At 30.7% G+C, this 17,201-nt stretch overlaps 1 protein-coding gene across 2 annotated transcripts in view; it reads right to left on the reverse strand.

Moving 5' to 3' along the window:
* Positions 1 to 16,486, reverse strand: part of LOC105193388 (FK506-binding protein 2) — a 78,622-nt gene extending 62,136 nt beyond the window's left edge. The window contains exon 1 of one of the 2 annotated variants that reach the window (XM_011157814.3): positions 16,211 to 16,486. In XM_011157814.3, coding sequence (XP_011156116.1) covers positions 16,211 to 16,446 — 236 coding nt within the window. In that variant the 5' untranslated portion in view covers positions 16,447 to 16,486. The remainder of the gene's footprint in view (positions 1 to 16,210) is intronic. The other variant, XM_011157815.3, reaches the window with a different exon arrangement.
* Between the last annotated feature and the right edge of the window lie 715 nt (positions 16,487 to 17,201).

A 17,201-nucleotide genomic window follows, 5' to 3' on the forward strand; every position in this document is an offset into this window, starting at 1 on the left:
TTCAGTTAATAGACATTATATATTAAACTGCAATGTGCTGCAAGTTTATCATCGGTCGACTAATTTACGTTTTATACGCTTTTCATTAAGAACTCTTGTGTATACAGAGGCGAAACATGGTATGAAAATGCGCTTCAGTTCACCCTCGTTTTGCGGTGTCTATAAGTAACAATTCCCCTTTAGGCGAGTTTTCCCATAAGAAAAAACATTTACTACCGGCAACCATATTGCTTCAGTGTTCTTCTGCGTTTTCTCTTATCCATTTCCTTACGCTCCCTTCGACGATTTTGCGTTGTCATTTGGAACGAAGAGCGAGATGCTGGCATTGATTAAATCTTATACAAAGAAATAGGACACTTTTATTTTATTTTCCACTTATTCGTTGGAATAGGCCTTACGTTTTAATAAAAAATTATTATTATTAACATTGGCGTTTTTATATATGTATATATACACACATACAACATACAACGTACACAGGCATTTCGCACGCCCGCACGCATACACACATATTCGATAGTTCTAATTTGCAATTTATTATTTATTTTATCACTCTGTTTTTGTAATTTTAATATTAAAAAATGTAATTCTAAATAAAAACCTATGCTAAATGTTTGCCTACAAGATAATTAGAAAAAGTTGATAACATAGCCACACAAAAAAGAAAAAGTGTCATGTTCGAGAGATTAGACCCCTGTATTTCTATGTATTTTGAGGCTCTGAAACCGAATATAACCTCAGAATTGCGCCATCAGATCAGAATTTTTTTTACCCTTACAAAATTGCCAAACATTCTTTAAAATTATGCACTATTCAGCCCGGTAAAAAATATCCTGATGACGCAATTTTGAAGTCATATTCGGTTTCAAAATACATAGAGATACATTAATCTCTCGGATGACACTTTTTTCTTTCTTGTGTGGTTGTGTAATATTGGCATAGATCATTTCAAGCAATATTTCCTTATTTCTCGGAAACTAAACATTTCACTTTATTAATACTGAGAAAAACACAATTTTAAATAGATAATTAAAGAAATAAGAGCAAGTAACTTATATATCTATGCATATAACTTTTTGTACATAAAATCTTATAAAAATGAATTCTCTATAAGCAAGAATAAAATTTGTAATTCTTTTAAACAATGTGAACACATTATTGGTAATATAGGATAAATTTACATGTTTGTAGTGTCCTAAAATTGTTTTAGTTGTATTTCTTTCTTATTTTTCTCATAATGCAAACATATAAAATTGGAGTGCAGCCTAAAACCGGTATACCTATCGATAAGACAAAATATGAGATGGTAAAAATCACATAGGATAGAATAAAAGGCACAGCCTTATGATATCTATCTATTAAAATAATAATCTAACTTGATATTTTTATTACCGATACACGTTGCGAAATTTGTATCGGTAATAAAAATATCAAGTTAGATTATAAGCAGCACAAGATATTCGTATAAATCAACAGAAAAGAAAACATTTTACATCAAGTGGAAAGCTCCTAGGAATATCCTCATATAACTTAACTTGTATTTTGTACATATGTTTCACACAAAAGGAAAAGAAAAGAAAAATGTAACTCTACTATCCGTAGTTACTATTTACTATGTATTTAATGCACTTAACTTTATTTTGTGCTCATTTTCGCTCTTTTTACCAAAAACTTACTTGTTGCAAAAATTGAAACAATATTATGAAATTTGTTGTATCGTCTGATAGAATATACTTTCTACTTTCTAATTTGTATTTGTATATTCAATTGTTATTTTCAGTTTTTGTTTAAAAAATATAATCTAAACATAAAGTGGTAGCAGCAATCTTCCTATACATAATTCTTCTATTTGAAAAAAAATCATCGCTTTTTGTCTTCCCTAAACATAATGATAATTTATTAATACATCTTGTTTTTCCTAAATTTTATTACTCGCTTTGTGTGAATAGCTCTATTTTTCATTGCATTCTATCAAGAAACATATGTTTTCTTCTTCATGTTATCTAATAAGGTCACAGCTAGCTATTCTTGTGCCTATCGTAAATCTTTCTTTCGTTGAGCAAAAGATCCAACGATTGACTGGCGACATCAGTCGCCGTCGTATATCAATTATTAAAGGCTATTCGTTCGCTTTCGTCGAGAGGATAGCAGACGCCCCTCGGCAATCGCCTTGGAAGCCATCTCGATCCGCCTCGAGTCAATTCCTGTGGGACCAAAATTGAGTCACACGTCCGAATAAAAGATTCAACAACGAATACTACAAGCCGACTACCAGCTGAAACGTGGTAAACAGCGAGAAGAGGCGTTAGGTCGTGAATGAGAAAAAGAATTCGGAGTTTTAAATTATTTGATATTGTAAGGAAAAAGATGCTGCGTGCTCCTTTATTGGTACATTTTTAACAAAGAAATATGCCGTCTTTATCTTAATCTAAACTCTCTTTGAATATCTTTTACGAATATTACCCCCCTGAAAGCTTGAAAACTGTCAAACAGAATTTCTTTTAACATCCAATTGCGTTTTCTTTATTAGTTTATTATTAGTTTATTTGCCTAAGAATTTTAACTTTATAATTAGTTTATAAAATATATGTAAATCTAGATTAATATATTATATCAGTCAATGTAATAGAACAGGTATATACAATTTCATGTGGTAGGGAATCTAAACAGAGGGAAAAAAAAAATAAAAAAAGGAATGCGCTGATACTCTAATAATAACAGATATTTTCAGGAGAGTTAAAGCAGAGGTAAAGTAATTCAATTCGGCAATACGAAAGCAGGTATGAGTGGAGTAGCTTACAAGCAATAAAAGAAAGTAGAAAAATGAGATGAACAAAAGAATGGTACGCAGCGGTTACCGGGTGAAATATCATATTGCGCACATACACGCACGAAGTATACATGTGCTGTCGCAGGTGGATACGTTCTGTTTATGGGACAAGCTATGGAGTTTACACTCTCACTATCAAGACTGCGTCGAGTATTTCCCAATACCGTTAATAACAAAAAAGCACCTCAGCCACGGCCGCATTGGCATCGGCGAGTTGTGTATTATATATTTACAAACTGGTTCGCTCACGCCGCACAGAAAGCTGGATACCTACTTTTCGTGTATTAAATTATGAACGATTTTTGCATATCTTTCGTACATATCTCACTGTATGGAATATCAGGTTGAAATTCACTACTCTTTTAAGCACAACGATTTTTTTAAACAAAACTTGCAATGTATGTAAATGTGTATGTATTTTTATGTATCTGCATGTGTGATTATTATATACATAAAAGATATATACATGTTTAATATTATATATATGTTCAATATTTAATTAATTATGCACTACTTTACTGCATTTTAATCCTTATATTTTACTCCACTAGCTAAAGTAAAAATAAATAAACGTCATCTGTTACGTACAATTTAAGCACACTTTTATTTATAAGTATCAGAGCTCTTATTACATTTCAATTCTCGAACATTGTATTTTAGATTGTTTAAATAAATATTATCTGTTGTGTACAATTCAAACATAAATATAATTTTTCAATATCAAAGTTATTACATGAGTATTATATTGACTATATGAATATTATACTAACTGATAACAACAACATTACTTATCGATAAATAATAAAAGACTGAAACTCCATGATTTAAAACATGATACATTAATGCGAGTAACAGGAAACAAAGATAAGTCAAATGCGAAAAAGAGTAAAGCAAACAGATATATCGTAGCTTGCAGATTTTAATATAAAATTTATTACCGTTTAGTACACCATTAAATATTCAGCAACAGAAATTTATTTTTATATTAATATATCAGAGTTTTCCATCATGAATTGCCTCTTAAAACTCGATATCACTGTAGCTTGAATAAATAATATTGTAACTCTTTCAATGTCGCAGACTCGATGAAATACATTGATAATAATATTCGATAATTGTAGACTGCTGTAGTTGACTGGCATTTTAACAAATTCCATGAATTGAAATGTGATCTTGACTACGCCTACACACAATGTTTATATCAATTTCGTTGAATGTATGTACAGACAGTAGCATTATTTTATTCTAGTTTGTATCATACATTAAATTTTTGAAATTCGATTAAAGAACTTGCATTTGATTGGTTTGATATCAAATAAATTATTAATTCATTCAATAATATAATAAAAATTTGTATTATGTAATAAAATGTTTTGTAGTCTTTGCTGTCCTCTTTCATTTCTAGTTTAAGATAGAGATCAGCAAAGAAATTTAAAAAAACCTTTTCGTGCTTGGTGGGACATATATGAACATGTGTTTTGATCTTTCAAATTTATATCTTCCACAAAACTAAACATAGCAACTCCTTTTTTAGCTTGTTTTAAAGATAAAAGACTTTTAAAAGAATTAACTCCCTTGTGAGTTTCTCTCTTTAATCTATATACTCGTAAAATAAGGTAAAAATAAAAAATACATTTATAATTATTTTTCATAAAAATTAAGACAAAATTATTAGCGAGTTCTTTCTCATATTAAAAATCAACGTAAAGGTAATATAAGAAAATTGCTACTTAATTTCAAAACGGTGAAATTAATATGAAACTAAAATGCTAAATTTTATTGTATTTGCATATAAATAGTTATTTAATATAAGAGATCAAAATGTTAAATTTTGTTTGATTTGAATGAAACACATTTTGACCCGCCATTTTAAATTTTGAAATTTTAACTATAGATTCAAAATCATTGGCCCTAAAAATTTTTAGTAAGATGTGAATTAGATACTAATTATTCCTAGAAACATGTCAGAAATGGTTAAAATTCATTTCCTTCCCAAATAAATAGTGGAAAGTCACTAATATCGATTTCTTAATTAAGGAGATACCTCCTTTTCCGAAAATTAAACATTGCACTTTATTAATATTGATAAAAACATGATCTGCTTTGAATAATTCGTGTGAAAGAAAAAGAAAAAGAAAAAAAGTAGCATTACTATGCTGATTTTATGGTTTGTTAAACTCTTTTTTTTATTTTATGAAAAACTGAATTATTTTTAGAATTCCGCACAATATTATAAAATCTACCCTATTATTTAGTAGAAGACACTTTCCAGTTTGAGTATATGTTTTAAAAATTTTACTTTTAGCATTTTTGTTTAAAAAGATATAATTAAAAAATAAACTGCTTCAAACACTTTTGACATTTTAGTAATCGAGCTTTCAAAATTCGTAACAACGTAATTATATTATCTAACATTATTATTTGTAGATCTGTATTTCCTCAAAATTGCACTTTCCGTGTACATTTGACTAAAACAAAATATGATTACGTACAACGTTTTTTATTTTGTACATAAAAATATTTTGAACTGGTCACATGGAGAGTTCATTAGAACAAAAAAAATGTAGGGCAACGATTTTTTCGTATATCAGCAATGCTTTGACTCTTGCGAATCGATTCTTACTATAAGGGAAACGCGTGGACAAAGATAACGGACGACAGGCTGACGGCCGACTCTGTCCACGTTGTAAGCGACGTTAAAGCACGATAACGTTATCGTACCTTGCTTCGTCGTTATCGCACCCTGGAGGCGCAGCCCTCGCGAGCTAACTTCTAAGGCAATCGACCTTCGCAGGCTTTCGCGCCACACGCAAACTACCCTTCGAAAGCCGTTGCTCCGATGGTCGGAGTAATTATAATGGTCATTTTGCAATTGCAACTTTGCTCATTTAAGTAGATAATCTCTCTGCAAATTGTCGTGCTTATGCCGTTGTATAATTAGAATATCCTAATTATAGTGTTTACACCTACATATATAATGATTAATATAAACCTACAAACTATTTATTGAAAAAAATCTAGAGATTATTCTAATATAATATTAATAAGTATAAATATATGCAAGAATTTAATATGTCTATGAATATCGTTAAATATAAAATATATTTTAATTATGTGTATAAATATTTAATATTAATATAAAACGCAAATTTCGTGCATAGTGTAACAGAAATAGCAACACAGCAATATAGTACAAGCAATGTAATTTTGTATGTACAGCAAATATTTGTTCATGTTCTTCGTATGGTTTCTCAATAAGAACCATCAAAGAATTGAAGAAATGTCGTAACAAATGTATACGGGTTTCTATCTTGCCAGCTCTTCAGTGAAAGCGCATAAATGCAGCTCGCGGATGCGGACATTGGCGCGTTGCATGCAACTTACTTGAATTTACTCCGCATATGCAAACTGCATATAAATGCAGTCTACCATGTGCATGCATATTAAGAGTACGCTGTATTAAGAGTACGCTGGACTGTGTTCAATTGGAATATTACACGATAAAAGATTGCAAAATAAATTCCAATAAACTTCACAATAATATCGATTAAAAAAAAATTATATTTATTTTTTATCAAGCAATATATGAAATAAATCCAAATCGGAAAATATAAATACGAATCGCTCATACAATCCAAGATGTAATTACAATAAATATTATAGTTTCCATTTCATAAAATTGTTTCTATTTTTATAGGTAAAAAGTAGATAATATGTACATCAATTTAATACAATAGTATGCGCACAACATTATAGAATTCATTATTTAAAAAGAAGAGTTAATTCTGTCACACAAGAATTACTTTGAAAAAATATGTAGAAGAGAAGAGGGATTAAAGCTTTTGTAGACATTACGGCTACCCCTATTATCTTCGTTATTAGGTAACGAATTCCAACAATTGCTTATAGAATTATTTGTTTAATAGCACGCTGTTTTGTAGTGGCGCTAATATGCCAACAGATGACAATTGTTACAATAAAGTATTTTTACTTTTGAGCACTTCGAAATTTTTTCAAGCTTTTTTCAACATTTAATTATACATATTTTTCCATTGTTTTTAAACTGGAGCGCATTGTCACTTATCACACGAATATATGTATAATCGAGTGTTCTTTTGTTATTTAATTCTTTATTCGGCTGTATACATTTCGAGTTATGCAAAGTTAAATAATAACATGGGATTTTATTACTGTTCGCTTTTTATACGAAATTTTCACATCGAAATATTTCTTTAATAAATCGATTGTTATTTTAAAGAGCTGTATTCAGAAACATTAGAGATATCATTTTATGTTTGTTGTTTAATGTCAAACGAGAATAAAAAGATATCTTTAATGATTTTATGCTTGTAATTTAATGTTAAATAACGATAAAATAATGATAAAATAATATCTTTAATGTCTAATGTTTCTAATCTCAGAAAACGCATTCTAAATCAAAAAAATTCTAAATTATAGAAAATTAAAAATATATAATTTTGTAACAAAATATTATGTCTTTTAAAGTTAACCAATTTTTAAACTTTATTTTTGGGCTAGTCATATTATCATCATTTCGCCTCTTCCATCAATTTTACAGTGTGTTACATTTTTGAAATCGCGTCCTAAGTAATAAATATTTTATTACTTTCAGTTTAGAATTTGTCAAATAACACTTTCATGAATATAATCATTCAAGTTTTAATATAAAATATTGATTATTAATAAAGTTATTCAATAAAATGAAAATGGGTGCCATATTACTCTCTTCTCTATGAAATGCATATTGTTTTATTTCTGTTAAAGTAATAAAATATTTTACAAAATTCATACTGCAAATATATATTCTATTGTCTTTTTCATAATTCAACAATTTAAAAAATTTAATTTAAAGAATTAATTTTGTTAAAAGAATTATTATATATTTCTGATATTAAAAAAAAAAGAATAACACAAACATTAAGAACTGCTATTAATCTTTCCTTTTTTATTGAAAACATGGTCTAACAATAAATTTGATTTAATTGATAGTCACGTAAAGGCAATTTGAAGCATTCTCATTCATCAGTTACGTTGATCACGATGTTGACTCCACGGGACTCGCTAGCAAGCAAGTGCCTGTATTTCATAGCTCTACGTGTCGTACGCGTCGTTACAGCGATCCCACAACTGATCGATACTTAAAGCTACTGATTCGCGAAACCGAAGGATTCGTTTGAGCAGAAAGTTTATTCATTATCTACGAAACTTTCGTCGTTACGACAACTAACTATGTAAATAGCGCAGAACCTGTTTAGAGTTATACTTTAGTGGTAGTATTAAATAATAAATTATTTGTCGGGCGGTAATGTTTACAGTCCTGTAACATTCGTTTTTATGTAGACTTTTAGTCAGCGGCGTTAATTAAAAGTGCACGCTTTGTACAACTGTTAGCAGAATATAAAAACCAAATTATTATTTTTTCTTTAAAAAAGATTAATTTTTTTACTGGTAACAAAGACTTATTCTCATTTTTTTTTATAAAATTTCTGTTGTGTTTGCTTTAACAATTTTATTTAAGAATTAATAAATTGTTTAAAAGAGAACTATGGTAGATTAACGCCTTATAGTATAATGCTTTCTAGTTATCGTCAAACAAAAACGTCCATGCAATAATGAGTCTACTTGAGTTTTTGGAGCCCTAAAGCACTGAAACGCAAAGAATTTTTATAAAAAAATGTTTTATTTCTAAATTGTTTTTTCTAGTTCCTACATATATTTTAGTAGTTTAATAGATATTAAAAACGTTAATTATTTACTGCTTATTCAATAAATGGAAGAAACTAAATTCGAACTGTCGAAGATTACAAACCTTTGAATGGAAATATTATAAATGCGGCTCTGTGTCAATGTCAATTTCAAAAATTGGTATACTTTTGTAAGCAAAAATATATGTACTGTTAATAATAAGAAAGCATATATATCTGAAAGACACAAACACATGTACACACACGCACACACACACGCACGCACGCACGCACGCACGCACGCACGCACGCACACACACATACACACACTATTGCTTAACTCTGTATGCTTTAGTACACTGAGAGAAAAATTACTAAATTTTAATAAATATTTATTCAAATTGTACTAATAAAATATTTACTAAATGTAATTATATATTTATTTAATACAAAAACCAATAATTAAATTTAAGTATCATTTTTCCTTATAAAGTAAATATTTCGTTAGTACTACTTGAATAAATATTTAGAAATTTTTTTCTCTCAGTGCGCCAAATTCGTCGTGTACTCTTGTTATCATAAATTGTATAAAATACTGATATAATATTCAAAGCAAAGTTATTTTTAAGGCTACAAAAATTTCTGCCACTATGCTTGATAACATTATCACGTATTCATTAAACGACCAAAAAAAATATAAAAAAATATACTTAAATCATTTAATCTTTATTTTTCAGAGATATGTACGTTTACACAAGTTTTTTTAAAAGCAAACGTAGCCAACGTGTCGAATCAAGTAACTGTATTTAAAGTAAAAAATTTTGACATGGAAAATGTATTTTCGAACATTATTCTATTTAAAATATAAGTGAAAGAAAGATTCAATATAATTGTTACATTACAAATTACTTTGTACACATACATAAATGCACCATTTACTTATTTAAAACTTATAATGTCAATAAAATTGTACATCATTATGCTAAAATCAAAATTAGAAGCAAAAAACATAAAAATATCAAAAAAATTAATTATTTATAATTTATTTATAATTTATAATAAAGTACATAGAAATTATATAACAAATTATAAGATTTAAAAACAAACTAATGTTAATGTTCGTACTTAATAATTTGGCTTTTTAAAAATGCTAATTTAGCTGATTAACGACTGTGAATATTGCACACGCAATTTCCGCATTCTCAGCGCATTCTAAGTTGCAACAGAAATTTTAGTAATCCTGGAAGCCCGCATATACTTACGCCATTTGTTCGTGTTTTTTTAAGCCACAATACTTTTAACATTAATTTAACTGCACGAGATGCAAATAAAAATCAATGTTTTATATTATTTGCATTATTCACACTGAGTTAAATGTCTCTATTCTAACGTTTAAAATATAGATATCTTCAAATATTTTTTTGTCTGCAGTTACATATTAATACTATTTTTTTCATATAAAAATAAACATTTTCTTGTACTTATGCATGGAAGTACAATTCAAAAAAAGGATTTGTAATCAGGGTCGACTATACTCTAAACAAATTATATTAATGCTTTTGTCAATATATCGACAAAAGTCCTATATTAACTTATAAGTGCATACTTTTTTAAGTGTCACAGTTATCTATCACATATCTATCACAGATGCTTTCGAAAACCAGTTTAGACCAGTTATTTGAAAATAATAAAAAATTATAAATCATTAAGATAATCTTACTCTTTCATTTTTAATTTCTAAAAATTTCATTTAAGTAGTGTTGATTTTAATAATTTCTAGTGTCACAATTTTAATGATAATTAATAACATTTTAATATTTATATAATTGATATTATAGTATATCAATCTTTTTTAGTTCATGAAGGAACTATAATCTCTAAATTGAAATTAAATAGCATTAATAAAATCAATTCTTTAATCTTATAACGGTGTTCGGGTCTTTTTCGACCCAAACACTTTTTAAAAATACTCGTGGTATAAAAGTATTATTAACAAAAGGTACAAGTTTTGCTATTTTTCTAAATATCTACAATATTTTAACACATTTTAGTAAATAGAGTAATTATTACAATATGCAAGAATGTAACGATACCATGAGAATTTCCTAAAAATGTTTAGGTCGGCAAAATTACCGATTAGAAGATTAAAAAATACAAAATATATTTATTAAATAATTATAAATATAATTTATTTTAAATCTTTTTTCTTTAAATTATAGAGAAATTAAAGAATTCATTGTCGTTCTAATTTTTCTCATCCTTCCATCTTATATATCCAACTTAATAATTTAAATGTGATTTATGATATGCATATGTTCCTTTTTTCGAGAATTTTAATGACGATCCATGTATAAATTCTTTTAAAGCACGTATTGCAAAGAAAAAAGAATTCGATACAAGACGAAACAGACAGAATTTGTGTGGAAATGTCGCGAAGTGCATTAAAGTCTCGTCGGGGTGTTCTAGGTGCAAAACTTACTCGAGTAAGGACTCGGCTTGTGTCCGTGGAGATGGATCCGATGGAAAACTCCAACGCCACTGAATCCGCCTTAGGGGCAAACTAGACTCGTGCCAAATGGAGTCAACGTTTTCGCTAACGTGCTTCGCTTTCTCGCGGTACAGAGGCGGCACGAATGGAAGTGGATAATGGGAGTTGAGAGGTATGTGTGTGTGTGTGTATACGCTAGGCGATAAACAGGTGATTGCGATGCTCCTCGACAAGAAACAGTCGAATCGACGTGGAGCGTCAGTAAATGGAGGTAATTTTCGATAGACTAGCAGTTAACGATACCCGATACATGGCTCTTCAACATCTTCTCATCTTTCGTTGCTGGGAGATCTACTTTGCCGAAATCAAATAAAAAATATTGATTCCTTTCTACGCATTAAAATATGTTTGATATAATGTAGTAGAAAAGTGTTCCGTACAAAACTAATAAATCTTAATACATATATACACACATTATATAATTTACCGAGTCATGTATACATGGTTTATACCATAAATACATGACTACCCTGTATATTATCATTATTTTTGTTTTACTGTAATTATTTCTATTTTGTTAATATTTTGAGGTTTTATAAGTATAACATAATTGTATGAACACAGAAAGTTTTGCTGAAATATCTAAAAATTTAGTTGGATGCATAGTTGGAAAATAATTTTAATAAACCATAAAATCTCATGATGAGCGCGTGCTGTAAAAAGTTTTGACATTCTAGCAAACAACTTGAGCGTTATACATAGTTATTTTAATAACACAATAAAATTATTTTTAGATCTGTATTTAGTTTAACTTTCAGATACTTCAACAAAACCATTTTTGATAGCAAAGCACTTTTCACAAAATTAATTTGAAAATATCAAGTTGTCGAAAATCTTACTTTTTATTTATTAACTACAGAGTTCAAACAAAAATATAATTTGCATTTCACAATCTGCAATTGATCAATTATATTTAATTAAATGTATCTGGTATTTTTAAATACTAAATATTACAGTAAAGAATGATATTACAACGTGTAATAAACTGTAAACGCTTGAAAAAAATATATATACTATAATGAGAAAAAAAAATAATTTTTAAGTGTGCTTCATGCTATTCTTGTTTTCGTACTGTGTACTTAACAGTATGATAGTATGAAAAAAATTTTCCAGATACAAGTTGTCCGACATACGATTAACGGTACACATAACGGACTACGAAATAATTTGGTCACTGGAAAGAGGTCAGCTCAACCAGTTCATCGTCACGTTACAGTCAAATCGTTCACTTGGCAATAAATATAAAATAATCGTTCCACGGAAAAAAATAGTGAATTTCATTGTAGGCAATTTTCGTTGATTCCAATGCAATGTAAGGATATCGGAGTTCATTTATCTGAGGAAAGGGTATGGATACTCGATCAAGAGAAGTTTTGCAGTCTTGCGCGCTGTTGAATTGATTGAGTTGTGAACTCGATAGTTTCATTAACGAGGATTTTGCGCGAGATCGGTAATGAATCTCGTCAGCGACTAGGTCGATATTATGTTACGTTACGTTGCGTTTATCGTTCGGAACTAAGCGGTATTATGCCGTATTAAACATTATGAATTGGAATATGATTATAATAATATACGCACAAATGTCCATTGTATTATCTTTCAGCATGAAATGCCAATAACGTTATATGGGAACGTAAGTCACGTCGACATAATAATCGCTTATATAAATCCGAAAATATTTAACGAAACATTGCAATATAATTATAATAATGTAAAATACGGATTGTTTATACAAGTTTACAGGAAGATTACAATAATGCAGCAAACCGCAATTAATGAAGCATCAATCCATGTGCATTATTCATTATCGCTGTACACCGTTGCGCATCATTAATATCGTTTCAGACGATGAAGTATTAATGTGCGTCGTAAGAAAAGAGAAAAAAAGAGAGGAAGGACGCGGTTCTGCTCTATGTATGAGGCAGCTTGGAAACGGTTAGTTCATAAAGCAAGAAGTATCGCAATATCAAGAATATTGGAAAAATGCAGATAATTAGTTTAATTGAAGTTGTATGTCTGCGATGTGAGTCTCTGACTATGTACCAATTACATTATTTTTCCTTCAAATTGCGTTAAAAATAAATTGAGAAGTAATGTTAATGTTTTATTGAGTCCTATTAGTTTCAACATTTTGCAAAGTTTAATCATTATTCCAAAATTATCCTATCATTTGGCTCGATGACTCCGAATCAATGACCTGTGATATCTTGAGAGATATGCTGTACAGACCTAATCAACCAATAAATATTTGCTTGCGAACATCTTTTAACTGAAGATTCTTTAATCAACATAAAGAAGGTCTTCAACAATCATTACATAAAAAGTTATATAAAATAAGATTAATTTTTCACCCGTTTTGCTGTTGCGTAATATATAATCGATTCGTTATAACTACACCAAATTGGATATTTCTTAAATATTCATGAAGAAAAAATTTGCATAAAGAATCAGTTTGACATATAGAAGATGAATTCAACTGTATGAAAGAACAAAATCTTATCTCGCGTGCATGCTTCGACTGTATTATTTATCTACGCCAAAAGCGGATCTTTATTGTATTTTGGAACGATTTGATCGATCGATAGTTTTAGAGCGAACTGTCACTCCGAGATATACAAGCAGTTAATCGTGCAGAGAAGATCGCGGGACGCATATCGTACGGAACGCAGGCAGCTCTCGTGCCAAATCCGATTTGGAGCACAATCGACGTGGCTAAAGAAAGTTCAAGAGGTAGGTTATCGGTGAGAGTAATCGCACCAGATATTGACAAATCACCTTTAAACCAGATTATCGTGCTAGTTTTTACACGACCGTTAAATCTTCAAGACAGAAGAAAAACAGATATTACTTTACGAAAAAAAAAAAAAAAAAAAAAAATTTTATTGAATATATACGTTTTTCATTAAAACGTTCACTTACAACAAAAATCGTAAAACATGCTTTATGCAGCAAAACATGCTTTATGAAATTCCATTCTAATAATAGTTTTAATCTTATCAAAAACAGACGAATCAGTTTTAAATTAGATTATTGTATATCAGTTTTTACGCAACTGTTAAATCTCCCAAAGAAGAAATACAGATACTACTTTTATGTAAAGAAAAAAATATTTTTGTTGAATGCACATTTTTCTTTGAAATGTTCATTTATCGTGCAAAACGTGCTTCAGAAAATTCCATTCTAAAAATAAGTTTTAATCTCAGATAGAAACCAAACATTTTTAAATCAAATTATCACATTAGTTTTTACATGTCTATCAAATCTTCAAGATAGATAAAAATAGACATTTCTTTTATGTGAAGAAAAAAAAATTTTATTAAATACATAATTTTTCTTTGAAATTTTCACTCGTCACAAAAACGCGTTTTATGAAATTCCATTCTAATAAATTTATTTGACGATCGATCGTTTTATCAGCGAATGAAGCACGATGAATTTTTCAATTATCCATTTTGGTCCATTTACATTCGATGCGAAAATTATTTCGCTACTATTGTTATCGACTATAAACGTTTCTATGTGAAAGCAAGGATTTCAAAGCATTTGAGAACTGAGTTTATGTTCTTTCCATTACATGTTAAAAAGTTACTTTCGAACGGCGAGAGTCCCACTTGGAACGGTATGCTCGTCATCTTCGTGTCCTCCAATAACGTACGTCCACGTTGGAAATTTCAACCGGAATCGCGCTATCTCTCTTTCTCTCGTTTCCCTTCTCTTTGCACAACGGTTGACGTCATCAGCAGATACATTATTTTTCGTACAATCGGCGAATGCTTTTATTCTAAATTTCAACACTTTACGTTTCTATCTTACAGCTGCTACTTTAAAAGTGTTCACGCTTTTTTTATTTACGTTATTATAACTGAAGAGCCGTAATATTTAAATATGTTACAAAAATCCTTGTTTCAATTTTAAGTACGTTTGCAATTAATTCTTTATTCTTTATTTATTAAACGTATTACATACGAAAATTAATAATAATACTTATTATCTAATAGACTTTTGTTATTATTTTATTGTAAGGTATTTTAAGATTTATGTATAACGTTTATAAAACTTTATTTTTTAACTATAATTATTTAAAATAAAACAGTTTCTATTACATTTACACATTTTTAAAAAAAAGCAAATAATAAACCATTTTTATGGTCTATAATTGATGTTATCCTTTTTATTACAAATTTTCTAATTCAACTTTTTTGCGTGAACATGTTAGTTTATTCAAATATGATAAACTTTTTAAACCAATTTTCAAAGCAATCCGATCGAAAAAAATCAAAGGAGTATCTGCTATAATTTTGTGCAAATGCTAAGTGAAATTAATAGAGTTGTATAGTTGCTTGACTACTTTTGCTATCTATACACTAATGCATAACATTTCCTATTGCGTGCTCCACTTAGTTTCTTTGTTAATTTTTACATACACAATGAAACTATAATGTTTTCGTATTTAGACAACGTAATTCGAGAGTTTTGTAACTTTTTTCGACCAAAAATCGTATATTTCTGTCTTTCCTCGAATAAATGCCAGATCAGTAATTAAAACACTATAATATCGGAGTATTATACCAAGATAAATAAATTTTTTTCACAACTATCACAGTTAAAAGAAATTCATTAATCTACATTTTTTTCAGTAAAGCGTGAATCATCAGCTGCTTTTTTCCATCTTTTCTTCAGTTCACTTTTGCCCTACTTTTGCAGTTGCCGCAATAAATGTTGTTTCATCTAGAAATTCGTTTCACCTTTGTTTCATTTAGAAACTAACTAATTACGAAGAATTGATCAAAGAAACAGTATTAAAGTTGAAAATAATGTACACAGAATTATTGTGTTGAAAATAAGAAACTAAGACTAAGAAATACTCATATCTGATAAAAACATCAATCTAGTTCTTGCCACTAATGCGTGACACCAATGTCATCGTATTCTTGGAACGCAAATATTCACGATTCTCCATTCATTCTGTTAAACCAGCCTTCACTCCCAAGGCAATTTTGTTAATGGGCAAATCCGTCGACCTCGCATATGTTCTCTACACACGATCACTAATCTATTCATATTCGGTATTCAGTCTAGGTCAACTTCCTATCACTCGTCCGGTCTTTCGCGCTAGCTGTCACTGACCTTGAGTCGAACTTGCTGCCGTCCTGAAGAGTGCCGGTGTAGTGCATGGTCAGCTGGTCGCCCTTCTTCGACCTGACGTCGCATACTTCGGGCATGTACATCTTCTCCACCTTGAGACCGCTCTCAGCATTGTCGGCCCTGCTGAGAGCCACAATTGCCACCACGAGGAAGAGAGCGTAACGGCACATCGCAAGCACGGCACTCGCGCTGTTCGACGTATAAGAGACCATGTTCATCAGTCGACGGATGCTCGTGAGCAACTGAGTTCCCGCGGCGTTCTACACCAGCGAGCCACCTTCGGATCCCCCGCTCGTCCCAGAGCGACGGCGCCGTGCACGGGACAAAGAGCAGGCCGATGAAGGAAGAGGACGGAGAGACCATGCCGCCACATTGCGCCGTCTCATTGGCCCCGCGGAATATGTAGGTCTCTACCTCGGGAAAGTCCTTTTCTCTCTCTCTCTCTCTCTGCTACCTCTCGGTACCACTCGCGATTTCTCGCTCTCAGCCCTACTTGATCGTCTCTCCTCGTTCATTTCATCTCGAATCGCGCTCTCCCGTCTATCCTTAGCTGCCTGCTCTTCACATCTCCGTCTTCTTCATGATTCTATCCCGGAGTAACGCGTCTTGCTCCGACCTGATTCTCTTCCTGCTTTCTCTCTCGTCGCCACGTTGCACTGTTTCGTTCTTTCCGCGCTTACGTACCGATATTTTCGTCCTTCTTCCGCCAGTGACGTATCACGGTGTCTGCGGCTTGCCTCGCGCTCGCTAGTACCTTTCTCACTCGCCTATCAGGTCGGGTGTTCCCTTTCATCCCTTTAGTCCCGTCTTCCGCACCTCCTCGCATCGTTGCGTCTTTCCCTTTTCTCGTCCTCTCTTTTTTTTCCTCGTTCGTTACCTCTTTCTACCGCGGTTACCGATACAAAGAACACAAGTCGACTTGCGCTCTGATTTTGACGAGACTCCGCAGGTGCATTCACTCGCGCGAATGCAA

The sequence above is a fragment of the Solenopsis invicta genome, chromosome 1 (genome assembly GCF_016802725.1).
Source record: "Solenopsis invicta isolate M01_SB chromosome 1, UNIL_Sinv_3.0, whole genome shotgun sequence".
Lineage (NCBI taxonomy): Eukaryota > Metazoa > Arthropoda > Insecta > Hymenoptera > Formicidae > Solenopsis > Solenopsis invicta.